Below are 16,241 nucleotides of genomic sequence, written 5' to 3' on the forward strand. Positions count from 1 at the left end.
CTCCTGGCACCCATAAAAGAAACATCTCCTCAGCAACAACTTGGGGTTCCTAAACTGTAGTAAACTCACACTTCAGCAATAGATGTTAATAAGAATATACAGCAAATTTCTTTCAGTCATTTATTCTAATTGATTTAAGGTCTCATTAATGTCTCTTCTGCCAAGTGTAAAAACATTTCAGAGTCAAAGAAATACAAGTGATCCCAACAAATCTAAATATATAGTCCATGGTACAATAAAATAAAATCACCACATTGTAGGGATTATCCATTTTATTTTCTTTAAAAATGGGTCAATGAAATCACTGTGCTCCAGGAACGCGCTAAAAAATTAACAGGACTTTTACACCATGTAGTCTCCCCCTTAACAAAGTTGCACATTGCTTATAATAATACAGATTGGATCTAGAATAATAGAAACATGAATCCAGTGCCCCCCCCCCCAAGCTATGCTGATAGCAAGTACATTCACAAACAAAACCCTCCCCCCAATTCTTTAAAACACCTGCAGAGTCCCATTTCTATGGCTAGCTAAAAATACTCCTGTTAAAATAGAAAAAGATTTTTCTACAAAAATCTGGGGAAAAGTCATGACATTTCTTCTAAATTGCTCTGCAGACAACTAAGTAAGATGACATAACAGTTTACCTACGACTTTCAGTTCCAGAATTTCACCAGCATTTTCACTTTCCTAAAAATAGTCCAACATTGCCACCATGTGGTCAGAAATGGGCATAGTTCACTGTGAAAGTGGCGTATGACTTCTCAGAGAAAATTCATGTCAAATACCTTGTCAGTAAGTGACCATGCTATAAGTAAAAAAGGAAAGTGAATTCTGAGAACAGAGACTTTATGCAGGAAAACCAATTCTAACCATGGGCCGCTCTAAGCAAAATAATTTAAGATATTTTTTGATTAAGTCTTCAGCATTGTGACTCTCTCATCCCTGAAGGCACAATCCGTTTCTGCCCACTTCTTTCTCAGTACAGCATGTACCTGACAACAAGCAAAATCTATGTGTATGCAAAGTGCCTAAGACCACTCGTTTCTTTAAACATAGCATCACTCGAAAATTTTGAAACCTTTTTCCTGGGATTCAGGAAATAACAGAAATTTAATTTAAAAAATCATCTTTCACATAGACTTCTTCATTGCCGCCTTTCTCACACTGAAGAGATATGCTTCATAAATAATATTTAAGAAGTTGTCATCGTTCTGAAAAACAAAACACAATTGTTACTGCAAGGCAGACATCCCTGAGTATAGATTTTTGTTTTGTTCTTTTTTTTTTCCTCCAGTTTTATGTACAAAACGCCTTTCAACCTTGCTCTGTCTTAAGAAGCGACCAATAGGAAGTCTATTTCCTTTACCAAAAATATATACATGTACTATTTCCAAGACTTTGAGGAACTACATGGGTATATAAATTCTGTCGTGGCAAGCATGAATATCTCTGTAAGTAGTAATGAATAGACAGAAAGCAGACATTCCAAACTCTCATTGGATTTGAGTATACTATTCTTGCATGATATTGCAGTGATTATACAACACTCTCATTTCTTCTCTTCTCATTTACCTAGGGATTTCCTTAAGTAGTTTCCCCCATTAGTTCAGCGATAATTCCAAGTATGTCTGAAGGAACAGTGAAACACCCTGGGTACACCAAATCCTACCTGAGCCAATCCTTGCACCTGGTTTAGCTCTTTTAGACTTAACTCTCCTAACTGATGCTGCTCCTTTTCCTCTGATGCTTGTTTAACTTTTGCCTTCTGAAGATCATTTTGCAAGAACTGGTCAACTCACATTAAGAGAGAAAGTCTTATGTAGCTTACATAAATATATGAAGATGATTAAAATCAAGATACCCCTTGAAGAAAATCATGAGCATCTGAGATTGTAGTTTTATACAACTGAAAATAACACCTAAACAATTGGCAATCAGCATCACATTTTTAGACTTTAAGTAATTTCCAGATAATGCAGTTAATCCTAACTATTATCAAGAACAGCAGGATCGAATATACATTTTACAAATACAGTTTCAGAATGCAGAATCTAAGTTTTCTTGACTAATTTCTTTTTTAACTTTATATATGGTTTTCCTACTATCCAGATATTCTTAGTATGTAAAGACAGGATAATGTGATATTTTTGGTTTTTAATTGCAAACTAAGAACACAGGAGAAAATGAGAAAAACCTCTGGTTTCTTAAAGATACTATTTTCTTTCTGGGTCTATAATTTAAACTGCATTTTAAGCGAGACAAATCAGAATTCCAATAAAGACTTTTATGTTAATGCCAAGCCATATAGGCACAGCTTTGGCCTACAAGTTGGACCCTTAAACCTGTGTCTCTATTCATTACGTGTTATAGCCAGTTCTTTAGCTATACAGCCTCTCCTCAACCTCTGCTCTTCAGGTATTCATCTCAGAGCAAGTCACAGAAAATAAATCATAATCATTCATACCATCTCAGAGCAGTAACAATCGTCTCCTATATGTTGACATGTTTTGTTGGATTTGAACCTGAATAACTGCAGCAAGAGGAATTTTAGCATTTGAAGTAGAGAATTATACTGAGTAGACTGAACTAGTATATTTTTAGGTTATCTAACCCATATTTTAAAGTTGCTTACACTTCCCATCTTAGTTTCTTTCACTGCTAAGCTGCATCTCTGAAGTGTCTGGCAGGTAGAATAATCACCCTTTATTTATCCTTAGCTAAAAATATAACAGGTATCTCTCTGGCTCATAGGCCAGCCTTATGAAGCTTTCAGTCACTTTTATCCTTTTCCTTCAAATTTACTATCTTTCCTGATCCCCAAACTACGTTCATTAATCAAAATGCAGTTAAGCCAGCAGTGTGCAAAGAGAGGTTACTACCTCCCCTGTATATGTCATAGTGCTCCATTAACGCACAGCCGTAAGTAGCACAACTTCCAGCATATATTTTAATTATCCATTTAGCCTCTAGACAGATGGATGCAACTGATTAGGTGTCCAGGTGCTTAGAGCAAAATAGGAATAAGGATTTAAAGCAAAGCAGAAGAATTCCTGGCATTTTACCTGGATCAGGTGTAAAAGTGTTTCTTGCAGCTGTATCTTTGTCATTGAGCTGCTGTTGACCACAGCTGGCTCTGGGGTTTGCAGCGGCAGGAGAAGGCTGGCTGAGCTAGCAGCAGGTTCTTGGTTTGATGCTGCTAACCGCCCACTTTCATTTGCTTTTGCTGGAGTAGGTGTGGACTGAGTGAACACCATTGGGGACATCAACAAAGTAGGAGTCACAGTGGCAGGAATGCGCTGAGGTGAGATTACCTGTCCATATAAAAATCAAGTAACCAATTAACTTATCTAATTAATTCCAAAGGAATTAAGATGATTAAAACTGCAACAGGTACAGAAATTGCTGGAGATTGGTCCAGTTACATGAAACTCTTGTTCAGGACCCCTATATGGTCCAATTCCCAATTAAAAGGTCTTCCATCCAACTCGCAGTAAAACGTAACAATGGATTCAAATATGATACAGTCTGATAGGCAAATAATCTGAGTACAGGAGCATTTTATAACAGAAATCAGGCCACTATTAAATAATCAGCATTCTTAGAAAATGCAGACGTAAAGTTTTCCACATAGGGACAGTAAGTCCTTAAGTTTGATCTTCGAGAATATGCTTGCCTACATACAAATACCAATATTAAAGACTAATCTTTGTACCCAGTACTAGAAAGCATTTGCTAACTGTAACTTTCAGATTACTTTTTATATGTGGATACACACATATGTATGTACATATAAGCACACGTATATACATACAAACACACACTCACATGTCCTCCTTTTATATAAGGAGAGTGGAAAAGAAAACAGGTAAGTGATTTATAAGAGCTGCAGTGAGCTGGTGGCACTGTCAGAAACAAAACTGACTCCTAACCAACATTCAGCTCAGAAAGTCAAAAAGGCCCTAAAAGAGAAGGAAAACCCAGATGCTGCTGTAGTTCTGCAAGTTCTCTCTGTGTCATATCCATGCCAACCCGCAAATATAGATGTCAAAGAATTTTTATGTTTAAATTCTGTGATACATCTTGCAACTCTAAAACATGCAGGACTGATCAATAGTAGCAGATATAACATATGACATAACAAAGTTTATTCACTAAGTTCGTAGATGTTGGAGCTTTCTGCATGTAACTAGTAATAAATCCTCACCTAATCAGCCATCTCCTCAGTATTCAAGTACCCAATCTTCAATTTTTTTTTGTTCCAAAGAACAAAAGGTACAAAGAAATTCCACCATGCTTGGAATTGAAGCATGATTTATTGCTGCTCCATGAAGGTAAAAGCCTATAGGAGCACTCTACTTTGTGTCCCGGATTTCAAACATTGCAAGAAAAATTAAAACTAAGGAAATAAATCTGAGGTTGATTTCCTAGGTAGGCAAAACAATGTAGTTCAATATTAAAAAACATTTTTGGGGGTAGCTCTTCTTACCCCTAGTTGAATGCTCTACACGAGACGTTTCTGAATAATATTAGTTTGGCTGCAATATAAAAGATATAGAAAGAATCAATGAGCATCAATGAGATCTCAGGTTCATTTATGCTAAATTGAAGGAAGCAAAAAGACTAGGGGCCTGGAAAGACTCACGTATATAGAAAGCATGCAATATGCACCTTATGCGAAAATCTTCAAGTTCGCTTTTAAGTTAATATTTTTTCTCAAATACAGAGTACTACTTAGAAATGAAACTCTCTACCCACAGCTTTTTTTCTACCCCATGACATGCAAAATCATCAAGTCTGCCTTTCAAGTTCCTGAATGAGTTAAGATATTCCTAACTTATTGCAGGTTTGCTTCCAAAACAGTAAGGTAGTATGTACGTTTGTGCACCTATGCTTCAAAACCAATGTTCATTTTAAAAGAAAACCATCACAAGTCCATAGAGACATACTTCTGCAGAGCGAGACCTTCAGGCTGTGCACACATATTTTCCTGTAAAAGTACCCGTGGAAGACTGGCTGCTTCCAGACACTTACCGCAACACTTCTGATCTACTCATCCATGCAGCTCATGTAACTCCTCTTTAATTTACCTCAAGTGAAACTGGCAGGGTTAGCTTAAACCAGTTGATTTTTCCTAATGGGATTTAAAGAATGCGTATACAAACTGCCCTGCAAGGGTAGGAACCTCCAGCAAAGGAACGGTGCTGAGCAGCTGGAAGAGATAAGGTCTGTCTTATACTAGTGAGACAGTTTAAGACAGACTATGTCAAAGACCTAAATGACATGTCCTTTGAAATCAAAGGACACTTCTCCCTAGTCTGAGACAAATAAACAAAACCTGAGACAAACCACGTTCTTAGTACTAAATGGTTACTACTGTCAAACACACGTCTGTTAAACCACAACACATATATCAAATATTATTTGCTTTTCCTGGATAAAAACAGCTTTTTGGTAGAACTTGCCAACCATATGGAAGCTATATGGAATAAGCAATATTGCCATCTACTGGTGACACAGCTAGTGTCTACAGGTTACTGCTATACTTGGAGCATTTGCCTCAGGAGACAAATAGAAAATACAGGCGTTTTTTCAGTGCATACTATTTGGTTTTGTGTTCAAACATTAAAATGTACTTTTTTTTTTTTTCCTAAGAGATTGTGCTCAAAGCTTCTGACACTTAACAAGCTTTTACATAAACAGGATGGTTGCTTTTTAAAGCATAAAGGCAAAATTTCAGTTCAGATTCAGAGTTCAGATCACCTTTAGCCACTTGGACAACTGATGCCCATGAGGAAATGTGGGACGCTAGAGTGACATTACTAGTGTAATTCCTATAGCAGCAAGCTCTTGCTGCATGCACTGAAAATGCTCTGTAGGAGCATATGGCCGTCAAGCCAATCTTTTAGCTTTGAGCAATTTTTCACAAGACATAACAGCCCTTCCAAAACAGTGCTGATCAACTCCTTTCTCACAGAATCTAACCCGAGTTGCTTGTGGGTTGCAGCCTCCCTGGATTACTTCCAGCTTTATCAGGTCAATACTTAAATCTCTGAGTCACTAACAACAGCGTAGCAGTCTACCACCAGTTGTGCCATAATGAAGTAAGAACAATGAAAACTGTGCAAGATAATTGTTGCAGCACATAGTATACCTTCTCTGAAGCACAAATGTTCACTACGATATGTTTGATATTCTTCATGGCTGCTGGCAGCTAGACAGAATTAGAGCTGACAAATTCTCCTAACACTATGAACTAAGAAACGCATGGATCTCCTGTAATGGAGACTGGGACCTGGTGCGTGGATCTCCTGTAATGGACACTGGGACCTGGTGCTGCTTCCCACATGTGCACAATTCCAGGCGCATCAGGTGCTCCTCTGGACCATCAGCACCCAGTGGATGCTGTGGGCCTCTCACTCATTGTAGGGCCATTATTTAGAACTAAGAACATTTTATCTAGGAATGGTTCAGGAACTTTAAAGACAGCTGCTGTTAAAGCACTATATATATATTATATATATATATATATATATTATATATATATATTAGCACTATAATGCTAATGTTAACGTTGCTTTGTCTCTCCCAAGTATAATCCAAACAATTTTTATTGATGCTTAACTACAGAATCTTAAATTACTTTTCAAGACAAGTTTAAAATAGCTACTGTATTCCTCCTGCACACGTTTATAATCTCATGATGAAACAGCAGTTAAGATAATAGGTATCTTTGATGAGAGCATCATATCATTTTAGCTACTATGTACCATACACTTGTTCAGAGTACGTAACATACTAGGTAGAAAACACATTTTTGATGGAAAATGCTCCAAGAAATGAGATAAGTGGTAAGCAATGTAAGTGGCAAGCAATATAAGTGGCCTTCTGAAGAAAAGATAGATTTGTGTCAAGGTTATTGCAAGCACTTTTAAAACTAATTCTGATTAACATAAACTCTTAAGCACGCATGTATCTATAATCAGGATAACTTATGCTTAATACTAAGAACATGTTTAAAAGCCCATTGCAGATTAATGCTTTTTTATTGCATCCTAAGCACGCGTTACTCATCATCTGCATAAAGAATACTTCTCAGAATAGGGCTGGCACCAGAATGAATGCTTCCGAGTATTATTCCTTAGTTTGCTTTTTTTGTTGTGTGTTTTTTTTTTTTTTTTGTAACTGGTCTCTTCCTCTCCACGTGGGAGATCGCAGTTCTTACACCAGATGGAGATGCAGAAGCCAATTTAAAATTGGACTTGTAATGTGTCAATTGTGCAGAACACTATTGCTTTAATTTTCTTAGCACTGCTGATGGATCTGGGATGTTCCTTTAATGTGATTTTTCCAAATAACAAAGACACTGTCCAGATACATTTCTATTCCTGTCAGACTTTTTAGAATTTGCTTTTTCTGTATGCTAAATTACAGTAAAAGATGCAATACCAAAAGATAATTACGGAGAACAAACCTTTTGCTGCATTTGTCATCAGAATTTGCTTTGATCAATTTTGCATGAGCATGTGTGGATATATTTGTGCCAACTCAATTTCACTCAAATGTCTGTCTGCAGGCATGGCAGCACTTAAAGCCTTCGGTCTACAGCGAAGATGTAATTATAAAAAGATTAATGTTGGTTTTAAAAGTTTCAAATTTTTACCTTCATTTTTTTTTCATATGGCTAATTCATTGCATTCTACAGAAATAAAGACTCATTCCTTCATTGCCAGGTTTTTGTTTTGTTTTGTTTTGGGGGTGGGTGCATTCCTTCCAGATTGCAGAGCTTTAGGTGTCCTAAACAATGCTTAGTCACACGTTCATCATTTTTATTCTATGTATTAAGTCTTACAAACAACGCTAAATATGTCAGAAAAACTGCACCTAATACTGTTTTATAGCAGCTGTGGCTGTGTCAGTAAAGTCATTCCAAGGCAATCCCAATCTTCTTGGTCTGCTCACAGCCTTGCAAAAGGGGACTAAGAGTCTCTTTATTTTTTTTACTTGTTTGTTTGCTTGTTTTTTTTTCCTGTTTTGTTTGTATGTGTTAAAGCAAAATTGCAGCAATAATCCCAGTGGATGATGCTTCTTCCACTGAAAATTGTTCTCTTCTCTCAAGCTATTGTTCTATTTATACTCAAGCAGTAAAATTATTGGAATTGCAGTACCAGTCAGACCTCTAATTCCCTTTCCATATTGCAACTAATGCTGGAATCAGTTTCTTTTTCAAATATACACAAAGTCATTAACCTCATCAGCATCGATATGGATTTTTCATTCGAAAGTACAACAAGATTTCTGCCACTTTTTATTCTGCGTACTGGCTTATATCCTGGCAATTGCCTCATTGCACTTTTACCTTCAAAGTAGGAATGTCTTATGCCTCCATGCTACGCATATTTACCAGTGAATCAGAAAATTTTTTTCACTTATAGCAGGCAAGTTCCATTCCCCATGAAAACAGTAGATTATTGTGACTCTGGATCCTCTTTCTTTTCCTTAGGACTCCACTGGAAAGTCAGATTACCATCCGTGAGCAACCAATCCTGAATAATTTTAGTGACTAAACCACGAAACACTCTTTCACACAGATTCAACATCATACTAGTTTAATTAAAAGAATAAAAATAATGATAGCTATTTGCTCTATCAAATTCATTTTTCCCTGACCTCTCTCATGGAATTAGAAATTTTGACCTGTCAGTGTTTGTGCTCATGTGGCCCTTAATTGTTAAATGGCTGTTTCAGCCTCCTCAGGTGTAGAATAACTTTCTAGGAATAAGGAGGATATTGAAGCATTCTGTAGTTTTTCACTCCTCAGTAAAAGTAGAAGAGCAGCTTTTGAATTTTATGCTGAAAAGATGAATAGTTTATCATTTGGGTAAGTAACTTCTAGACTGCTTTACAATGTCAGACTCCAACACAACATAATGCTTGTGGATAGTCTTCCACAATAAAGGAAGTTAAAAGGGGCTTGCATGTTCATCTCCCCAAAAGACATAGGAAGACATTCAAGTGTGGAAGCTCCTACAAAAAATGGAATTGTAAACAAAGATATTAGTTGTCTAGGATGGAGGACTTTGTAATTGCATTTGAGGTTCTCCTGAAAAATAGAAGAATGTACTCTTTTGAGACACAATCTCTTGTCATATCCTGATTTTTCTGTGACACCAATCTTAGGGTCACAGTCAACAGAATTCAGGGTTTTGGGGGATTTTTTTTTTTTTTTTGAAGACATTCAGATACAAGGCGACTTTTCAAAACAATACATATCAAGTGGAAAAACAAAACTACTGAATAACTTGGAGTAGCTGTTATGGTACAAGGTAATTCAGCAATATAAAAATACTTTCTAACAGTAGTTTTTTGAAGTAAGTGTCCTTTTAGCAACTGGCATACAAAGAAAAGCATACCTCCACAGAAAAACTTGACTAATTTTATAAGAAAAAACATTATTAAACCCAAAACATCACACTCAATTACCTGCAGTTACTCACAACAGCCTGAGACAAAGTATGGCAACTGAAAACTAAGCGACTTTTCGAAATATGTCTGGATAAAAAGCACACACACACACACACAAAACAACAAACAAACAAAAACTAATTTTTGGTCATTAGTGATGTACAACAGACATACCCCTTCGTATTTGCAATAATTTACAATTAGTAAATCAGAACTTACTTGATGTTGTTCTTAAATTGTCACTTGCAAAATGAAAAATGCATGTTAGACAGCAAAATTTAGTAAGGCAGAAACATGAATATACTGGCCAAAAGAAACATAGAATAGCCTTATAAAGTTCAAGTTTAGAAAGCTGCTATTTTTTTTTTTTTTTTAATCTGAACTTGCTTACCTACCTGAAAGAGAGAGTTTTGTTTTTCTGTACCCGGTGCCTTTTCTATCCAGGAATCCAGTGGTTTCAGTGTACTGGTGTTCTGAGTAACAACAGGAAACTTAGCTGCCAATGTTGGTCTGCTGGATACATGCAACTGCTGTTCTTGTTGCACTATATGGAGCTTTTTCAATAGCTCTTGAGGTGATATCACCCCAGAATTGGCTGACTGATTGCCAGAGAGAGAAATTGGCTGTCTAGGAAGTTTGGGCTGTTCTTTACCAAGTGTCTGAGACTCTAAAGCCTGACCTGGCAGGGTACCATTGAAATATACCAAAGGTGGCTGGGTCATATTATTTATCTGTGCTGCTGGTGCTCCAACAGCAGCAGGAGTCCTGCTGAACACAGAAGCTGTTGAGTTCACAGATCCTGTTGCACTGGGATCCATTTTCGTCACTGAACCTGACTGACTCTGCAATTTCTGTAATAAACTCTGAGTACCAGCAGCATCCTGTACTACATGAGATGTTGCAATACCACGAGAAGTCACAGGTTGGAAAAGTCCTGTGAAAGTCTCACCCACAGGGTGGATATTGCCATTTTCACAGAGTCGGTTCTCAGGAAACTCAGCAAGTGGGTGAAGGTCTGTCCCACGCACCATAAGCTTTTGAATGGCAGGGCAAAGCTGTTTCTCTGCACAGGGAGAATGTCTGCTAGGTTCTTCGTAGGAGAGTGAACGTACCACACCCTGCCTAACAGGAAGGTTCTCTTGATGCTGTTTATTAAGAGGTTCTGAGACATCTGTTTTTTCTTGTTTTCCAAACAGCGCTGTCAAAGACAAGTGTTGTGGTTCAGGATCCACGTTCTGTGAAGGGACAAAGAAAAGAAGTAAACATAGTTGTCTCATGCATGAAAAACCACATTAAGTGGAGACAATATTTAGCCAGAAGTATTAAAGGAAAAGCCAAGAAAACTGCTCTTTTCTCCCAAGAGAACTTTTAATAGTTCTGTCACATCATAAGGGCAAGAAAACAGTTGTCAAGCTGCTAATGTGGGAGAAAACCAGTGAATCTGAAAGATAGCAGTGGTTTCACTTTAAATACCATGAAAGAGCATCTTTCCTTTCAGTCATCCATACAATATTAATAAGAGACAAAAATTTCCCCTTGTACAAAGTAGGGCCACTCTTAACGCATCTCGCTCTCACAGTTGACTGAATTCAGCTTTTAGGATTTTGCAATGTGATGCAGTTTGAAGATATATCAAAAGACTTTATTTAGATTACCTGAATTCCCTTGAAGGCAAAGAACACAAAAAATGTGGTTCAGCAATTGATCAGACCGGCTTGGGATCAAAGCAGCACCCCAACATCGAAAGACTAGTGTTTTTTCCATTGCATGAGGACAGTCTATCTGTAATTTAAGTGCTTCTACGTCAGATGGTGGGGATGGGAGCAGATTTACAAAAATAGGTTTGTTTTGCATTAAAAAAAAAACTTTACTGTGGTTTCACCTCAAGTTCTTGCACTGACCTCCCAACCTAAGTAAGTATTCCTAGTTTACTACATGATTACAGTGACACTGGTCAGAAGACAATGCAAAACGCTTTACCTTGTTTTGCTGAGATATTCGTTGATGCTGATTTTCACTAGGCTTCACAGGAATTGGTTTGATTAGGTTGGGGTTGTTACAGATTGCAGAGGAGCTGGTTATTTGTTTTGGCTCCGAACAGGTCTTACACTGAAACAGAAAAGAAGTATTTTCTAGTTAAGTGCAACAATATTTTTTCCCTTATTTTTCCACCACAGTAAAATCCAGACATAGTTAGGTAGTCACTAACCAAAAATAACAGTTGTAACACTGACTATGAAGTGTTACGCCATTGAAAGAACTATATCTACAAACTAATTTTCTAAAACCACAAAGCATATGTAAAAATAAACACTTCATTCCAAGATTTTCTGAGTATGAGGCTTCCTTTAATTTAAATCTCAGTTCTCATCTTTTGCTTTTCCTGCACTTAACACAAAATCAATCTGACAACTCAGAAACCAAGGAACCAGGCATGCTTTTCCTGCATCAGTAGTCAGCTAGTCCTTCAACAGCCTTAAGTAGTTTAGATGCATAAAGGATTTATGTGCACTCGAAGAACATTTAAAATGCTTTTTACTAAAAACTGAAATTCTAACTCAAACTCTTCTATATAAACATTCCACAATTCGGGAACTTGCATACCCACATAGAACAATAATTACAGAGTTAATTAAGTGGCCAAATTGGTATGTTACCTTATTAAACATGACAGGATTAAAAACTGTATTTATAAAGTGATTGGCAATCAGAGACAGATGAGTAAAAGTCAGGGACACGGAATGACTGATGTATGAAGAGAGAAGGGCATAATTCAGAAAGAATGTGCAGAAACACCGTATGAAAGAGAAATGGAAAACATGAATAAGTCCTATTTACGCTGTAGCAAAAATAAGGATATAGTCAATGAAAATAGAAAACAATGGGTATACAAGGAGTGCTACTGTCAATAGAAAAGAAATAGTATGCTGGAAGTTGTTGTCGTTAGGTATGACTGAAACCAAGAAATGGAGAAGACCTTCTTTTTTAAAGAGTTACTTAACAAAAATCTAATACTATTTAGCAAGAATATTCACTATTAAGTAACCGAATTTGAAGGGCTCAAAATTTTATGCCTCGGGACTAATGACTGGATAAGGAATGATCAGTTCCAGTTTCACACCCCTTCCAGCTAAGAGCCCCATCCTGTGCATCACTGAACTCTGCTACGATTTGGATACAAAGCAGAGCCACTGCTGTCTGGATATAAAAACATCAGTGCCCTCTCCAGAACCTTCCGAGAAAAAATCCTTAGAATTCAAATATATTAGGTGAGAAAATAATTACTTCCTCTATTCCCCCAAATATATCAAACTTACTGTTAAATCCATTTCTAATACGTACCACAACAAAAAATACACACTGGTTCCAGGACTGTTCAGTAAAACCAAAGCTGAATCCTTGAAGGGACTCAAGGGGTGCTGTCCTGACAGGGTCCTGGGGAGGTGCTCAGTGCCTTTTTGCAACATTTGTGCTCAGGAATCCCAGGCCCTTGAGACTGGTGGGAAAGTTTGGAGTGATGAAGACTTACCCTCAGCACTGGAAGACCAGGTTAGGGAGCATGTGGAAAAACAAACAAAAAAAAGGACACAAGTCCATGGAGCCTGTAGGAATGCACCCTGAGAGCTGAGCTCGTGAGACTACTCTTGATTAGTTTTGAAAGGTAATGGTAGCTGAGGGAGGTTCCTAAGGACTGGAAGAAAGCAAGTAGTGCTCCTGTCTTCAAGGAAGGGCAAGAAAAAGAATTTGGGGAACTTCAGGCCAATTTTCCTCACTTTAATACCTGGGTAGTTGATGGAGCAAATCCTCCTGGTAGACATTTCTAACAAACACGTTAAGGACAAGAAAGTGTTTGGGATTAGCCAGCATGGATTTAGAAAGGGGAGATCACGTCTGATCAACCTGATAGCCTTCTACAGTGAGATGGACTGGCTCAGTGGATGATGGGAAAGCAGTGGATATTGTTTATCTTGACTTTGGCAAAGCCTTCAACTCTATCTCCCATAATGTACTCTAAGAAAAAATGATAAAATGCAGGTTAGATAACTGGAAAGTGAGGTGGACTGAAAACTGTCTGGTCTACTGGACTCAAGATATGTTTGACATGAAGCCCAACTGGCGGCCAGTTGCTATCATGTATCCAAGAACTCGATGCTTGGGTCCATACTGTTTAACATCATTAATGACCTAAATGATGCAAGAGAGGAGGCTTGTAGAGGACATAAAATGGGAACATACAGTTGACAGACCAGATGGTTGTGCTGCCATTCACAGGAACATCATGAATTTCAACAAAAGGAAACCAAGGAGGAATAACTGTATGCATCAGTACAGGATGGGCCTGACTGAAAAGCAATCTTTCAGGAATGTACCCAAGGCCCTTGCCAGACAACAAGTCAAACATGAGCCAGCAAAAGAAAGCCAACTGCATTCTGGGCTGCATTAAGCACAGCATTAACAGCTGGTCAAGGGAGGTGATCCTTCACCTCTACTCAGCACTGGTGTGTGCTATGTCTGCTGAGTAATGGAGTACTATGTCCAGTTCTGAGCTTTCCAAAACAAGGAGGATATACCAGCAGAAGTCCACTGAAAGGCTATGAAGTTGTTTGAGGGAGTAAAGTATCTGTCATGCCAGAAGACCCTGAGAGAGCTGGGACTGCTTAGCATCCAGGTGAGAAGACTCAGGGTATATTACTGTGTACAAAATACCTGATGGGAGGCTGTAAAGACAGCCAAGCCAGACCCTTCTGTCCACTGAAGACAAGAGGCAATAGGCAAAACACAGAACATACAAAATTCTATTTAAACTTAAGAAAAAACTCTACTGTAAGGATGTTCAAATACTAGAACAGATGGCCCATAGAGATTGTGGAGTCTCTGTCCATGGAGATACTCAACACCTGAATTAACATGGATCTGGGCAACCTGCTATAGCTGATACTGCTTTAATGCAACGGCGCTGGACAACACTGGCTCCACAAGTCCCTTCCAACCTCAGCGATTATGCCAGTCTCTGCCCAAAAATCATTTTATGGGTGTTTGATCAGTCTCAGACTTCTGCAGTGAATTTGATTCAAATGTTGCTTTTAGAAATAACTTTAACACATGCACCAGACAATCATGCCACAGGGTGGTCTGCTTTTCAATTTGAGTAAAAAACAAGCACCTGTATCTTCTTTCCAGCTGTACCCCTACTGCATAATGCAAGAAACAACCTCAAGCACTAGGTTGGAAAAAATGAGTAAAAAGTACTGACTTTGCCAGCAATGCAAAACCGAATTTCAGTTAATACAAAATCGCATATCAAGTGCTTCTTCATGGCTAATCTGAGTAGACCGCATTAAACATGAAAATATATTTAAACTCAGCTATATTTTTCTGCTCTCTGGAAAAAAAAAACATAAAGTATTTTCTTAGGTTCTTGGTTCTTCAGAGCTTACATGTTGTTATCCTTGAATTTGAGGAACTTTATTTTTTTCCTCCACCCTTTATTGTTATTTCCAGGCAGTTCGCAAGGACTCGCAACAATATCAGCCTTAGTATCGAGCTTTTAGCAACTCACTAACATTTTTTTTTAAATACACTAGGACAAATGACTGAATTATCCTTAAACCACTTTCTTACCTCACTGTCTCAGTCAATTTCTGACTGGTGACTTTTGTTGTCTCTTATTCGCTTAATGACAAATAGGCATCTTACCTAGTTAATTATCAGATGAAAGTTTTTTCATAGTTCAAATTAAGTGCTTCCTGTAGCCACTATTTGACCTATATTAGAACAAGTGGAGATCATTTTCTTTTTTTAGTTCACACATAGCCTAACTCATTATGTTGTTACATAGGACAAACACACACTTAGTAAGATTAAATCTTTTCTCTCCTGAATTTTCTCTTTCTACAGGATGCTGCCTTTTCTTCAATATGCCTCCTTCTCATTGACATTTTTCAGCATAGCTTTTTGGGGAAAAATCATATAAAGACGTATTTAAACTTCTTCAACATGACAGATAACATACTCTTGTATATTTCATTATGAGTTCAGCAGAATTTAAATGCATTAGGACCTTATTTCTCCAGGGTATTTTAATAGGCTGAATTCTTCAGAAACCATAAGTACTTTAGATGCCACTGCCATACTTTACAGGATGCCAGACCTAAAGTAATACAACTGAGGAAAGCAGTAGTAGAGTTCAACGTTTACCACCATTAAGAACATTAAATTCCTCAGCAAAATGAAAAAATACTAACTATACACAAAGGTGTATAATGAATGACTTGAACCTGACTTGGTATCATTCCCATGATTTGCTAACATGACTAACAGGCTGGCATCTGATATAGGGATGCATACTGAAGAACAGTACACACATACACTGTGCTGATTTCAAAGGAACCTGTAGCTATTAGAGCTTAAAATATAAGGTCATTTTGGCACACTAGTAGCATGGCCTAGCTGACAAATAAATTAGGCAGCATGACATTTTAGCCACTGTTGCATGGACAGATAAGGAAAGATATCATCTGCCATCATCATCAACAAACAGCAAAAAGAAGTATGAAAGAAATGTCAATATGTTCTTTAGTCCTAGAACCAGCAGAGTACTGATCAGCTAAAATACTTGATGATTACTACATCTTGCTTCACAGTTCAGTCCTTTAGTCATGTACCTTGTTCAAAGCTATGCTCCTACAAAGGATGCGTAAGGGATTAAAAGGTTTTAAGATCAAGTGAAAGAACGGCTAAGCAATATTTAAAAGACACATGTGAAGAACATTCAT

The 16,241-nt window shown here is 37.6% G+C and overlaps 2 protein-coding genes across 3 annotated transcripts in view; one reads left to right on the forward strand and one right to left on the reverse strand.

Annotated features, from left to right (window-relative positions):
* LOC310892960 (uncharacterized protein) overlaps nucleotides 1-16,241 on the forward strand; it is a 284,028-nt gene that overhangs the window by 128,325 nt on the left and 139,462 nt on the right. The gene's annotated exons all lie outside the window — the stretch shown is intronic.
* DCP1B (decapping mRNA 1B) overlaps nucleotides 107-16,241 on the reverse strand; it is a 44,591-nt gene continuing 28,456 nt past the window's right edge. Inside the window, exons 6-9 of one of the 2 annotated variants that reach the window (XM_083821295.1) lie at nucleotides 11,446-11,574; nucleotides 9,861-10,700; nucleotides 3,066-3,314; nucleotides 107-1,214 (exon numbers count right to left, since the gene is read on the reverse strand). In XM_083821295.1, the coding sequence (XP_083677421.1) occupies nucleotides 1,134-1,214; nucleotides 3,066-3,314; nucleotides 9,861-10,700; nucleotides 11,446-11,574 (1,299 nt within the window). In that variant the 3' untranslated portion in view covers nucleotides 107-1,133. The remainder of the gene's footprint in view (nucleotides 1,215-3,065; nucleotides 3,315-9,860; nucleotides 10,701-11,445; nucleotides 11,575-16,241) is intronic. The other variant, XM_083821294.1, reaches the window with a different exon arrangement.

The sequence above is a fragment of the Anser anser genome, assembly GCF_964211835.1.
Source record: "Anser anser genome assembly, chromosome: 1".
In the NCBI taxonomy this organism is placed as follows: domain Eukaryota; kingdom Metazoa; phylum Chordata; class Aves; order Anseriformes; family Anatidae; genus Anser; species Anser anser.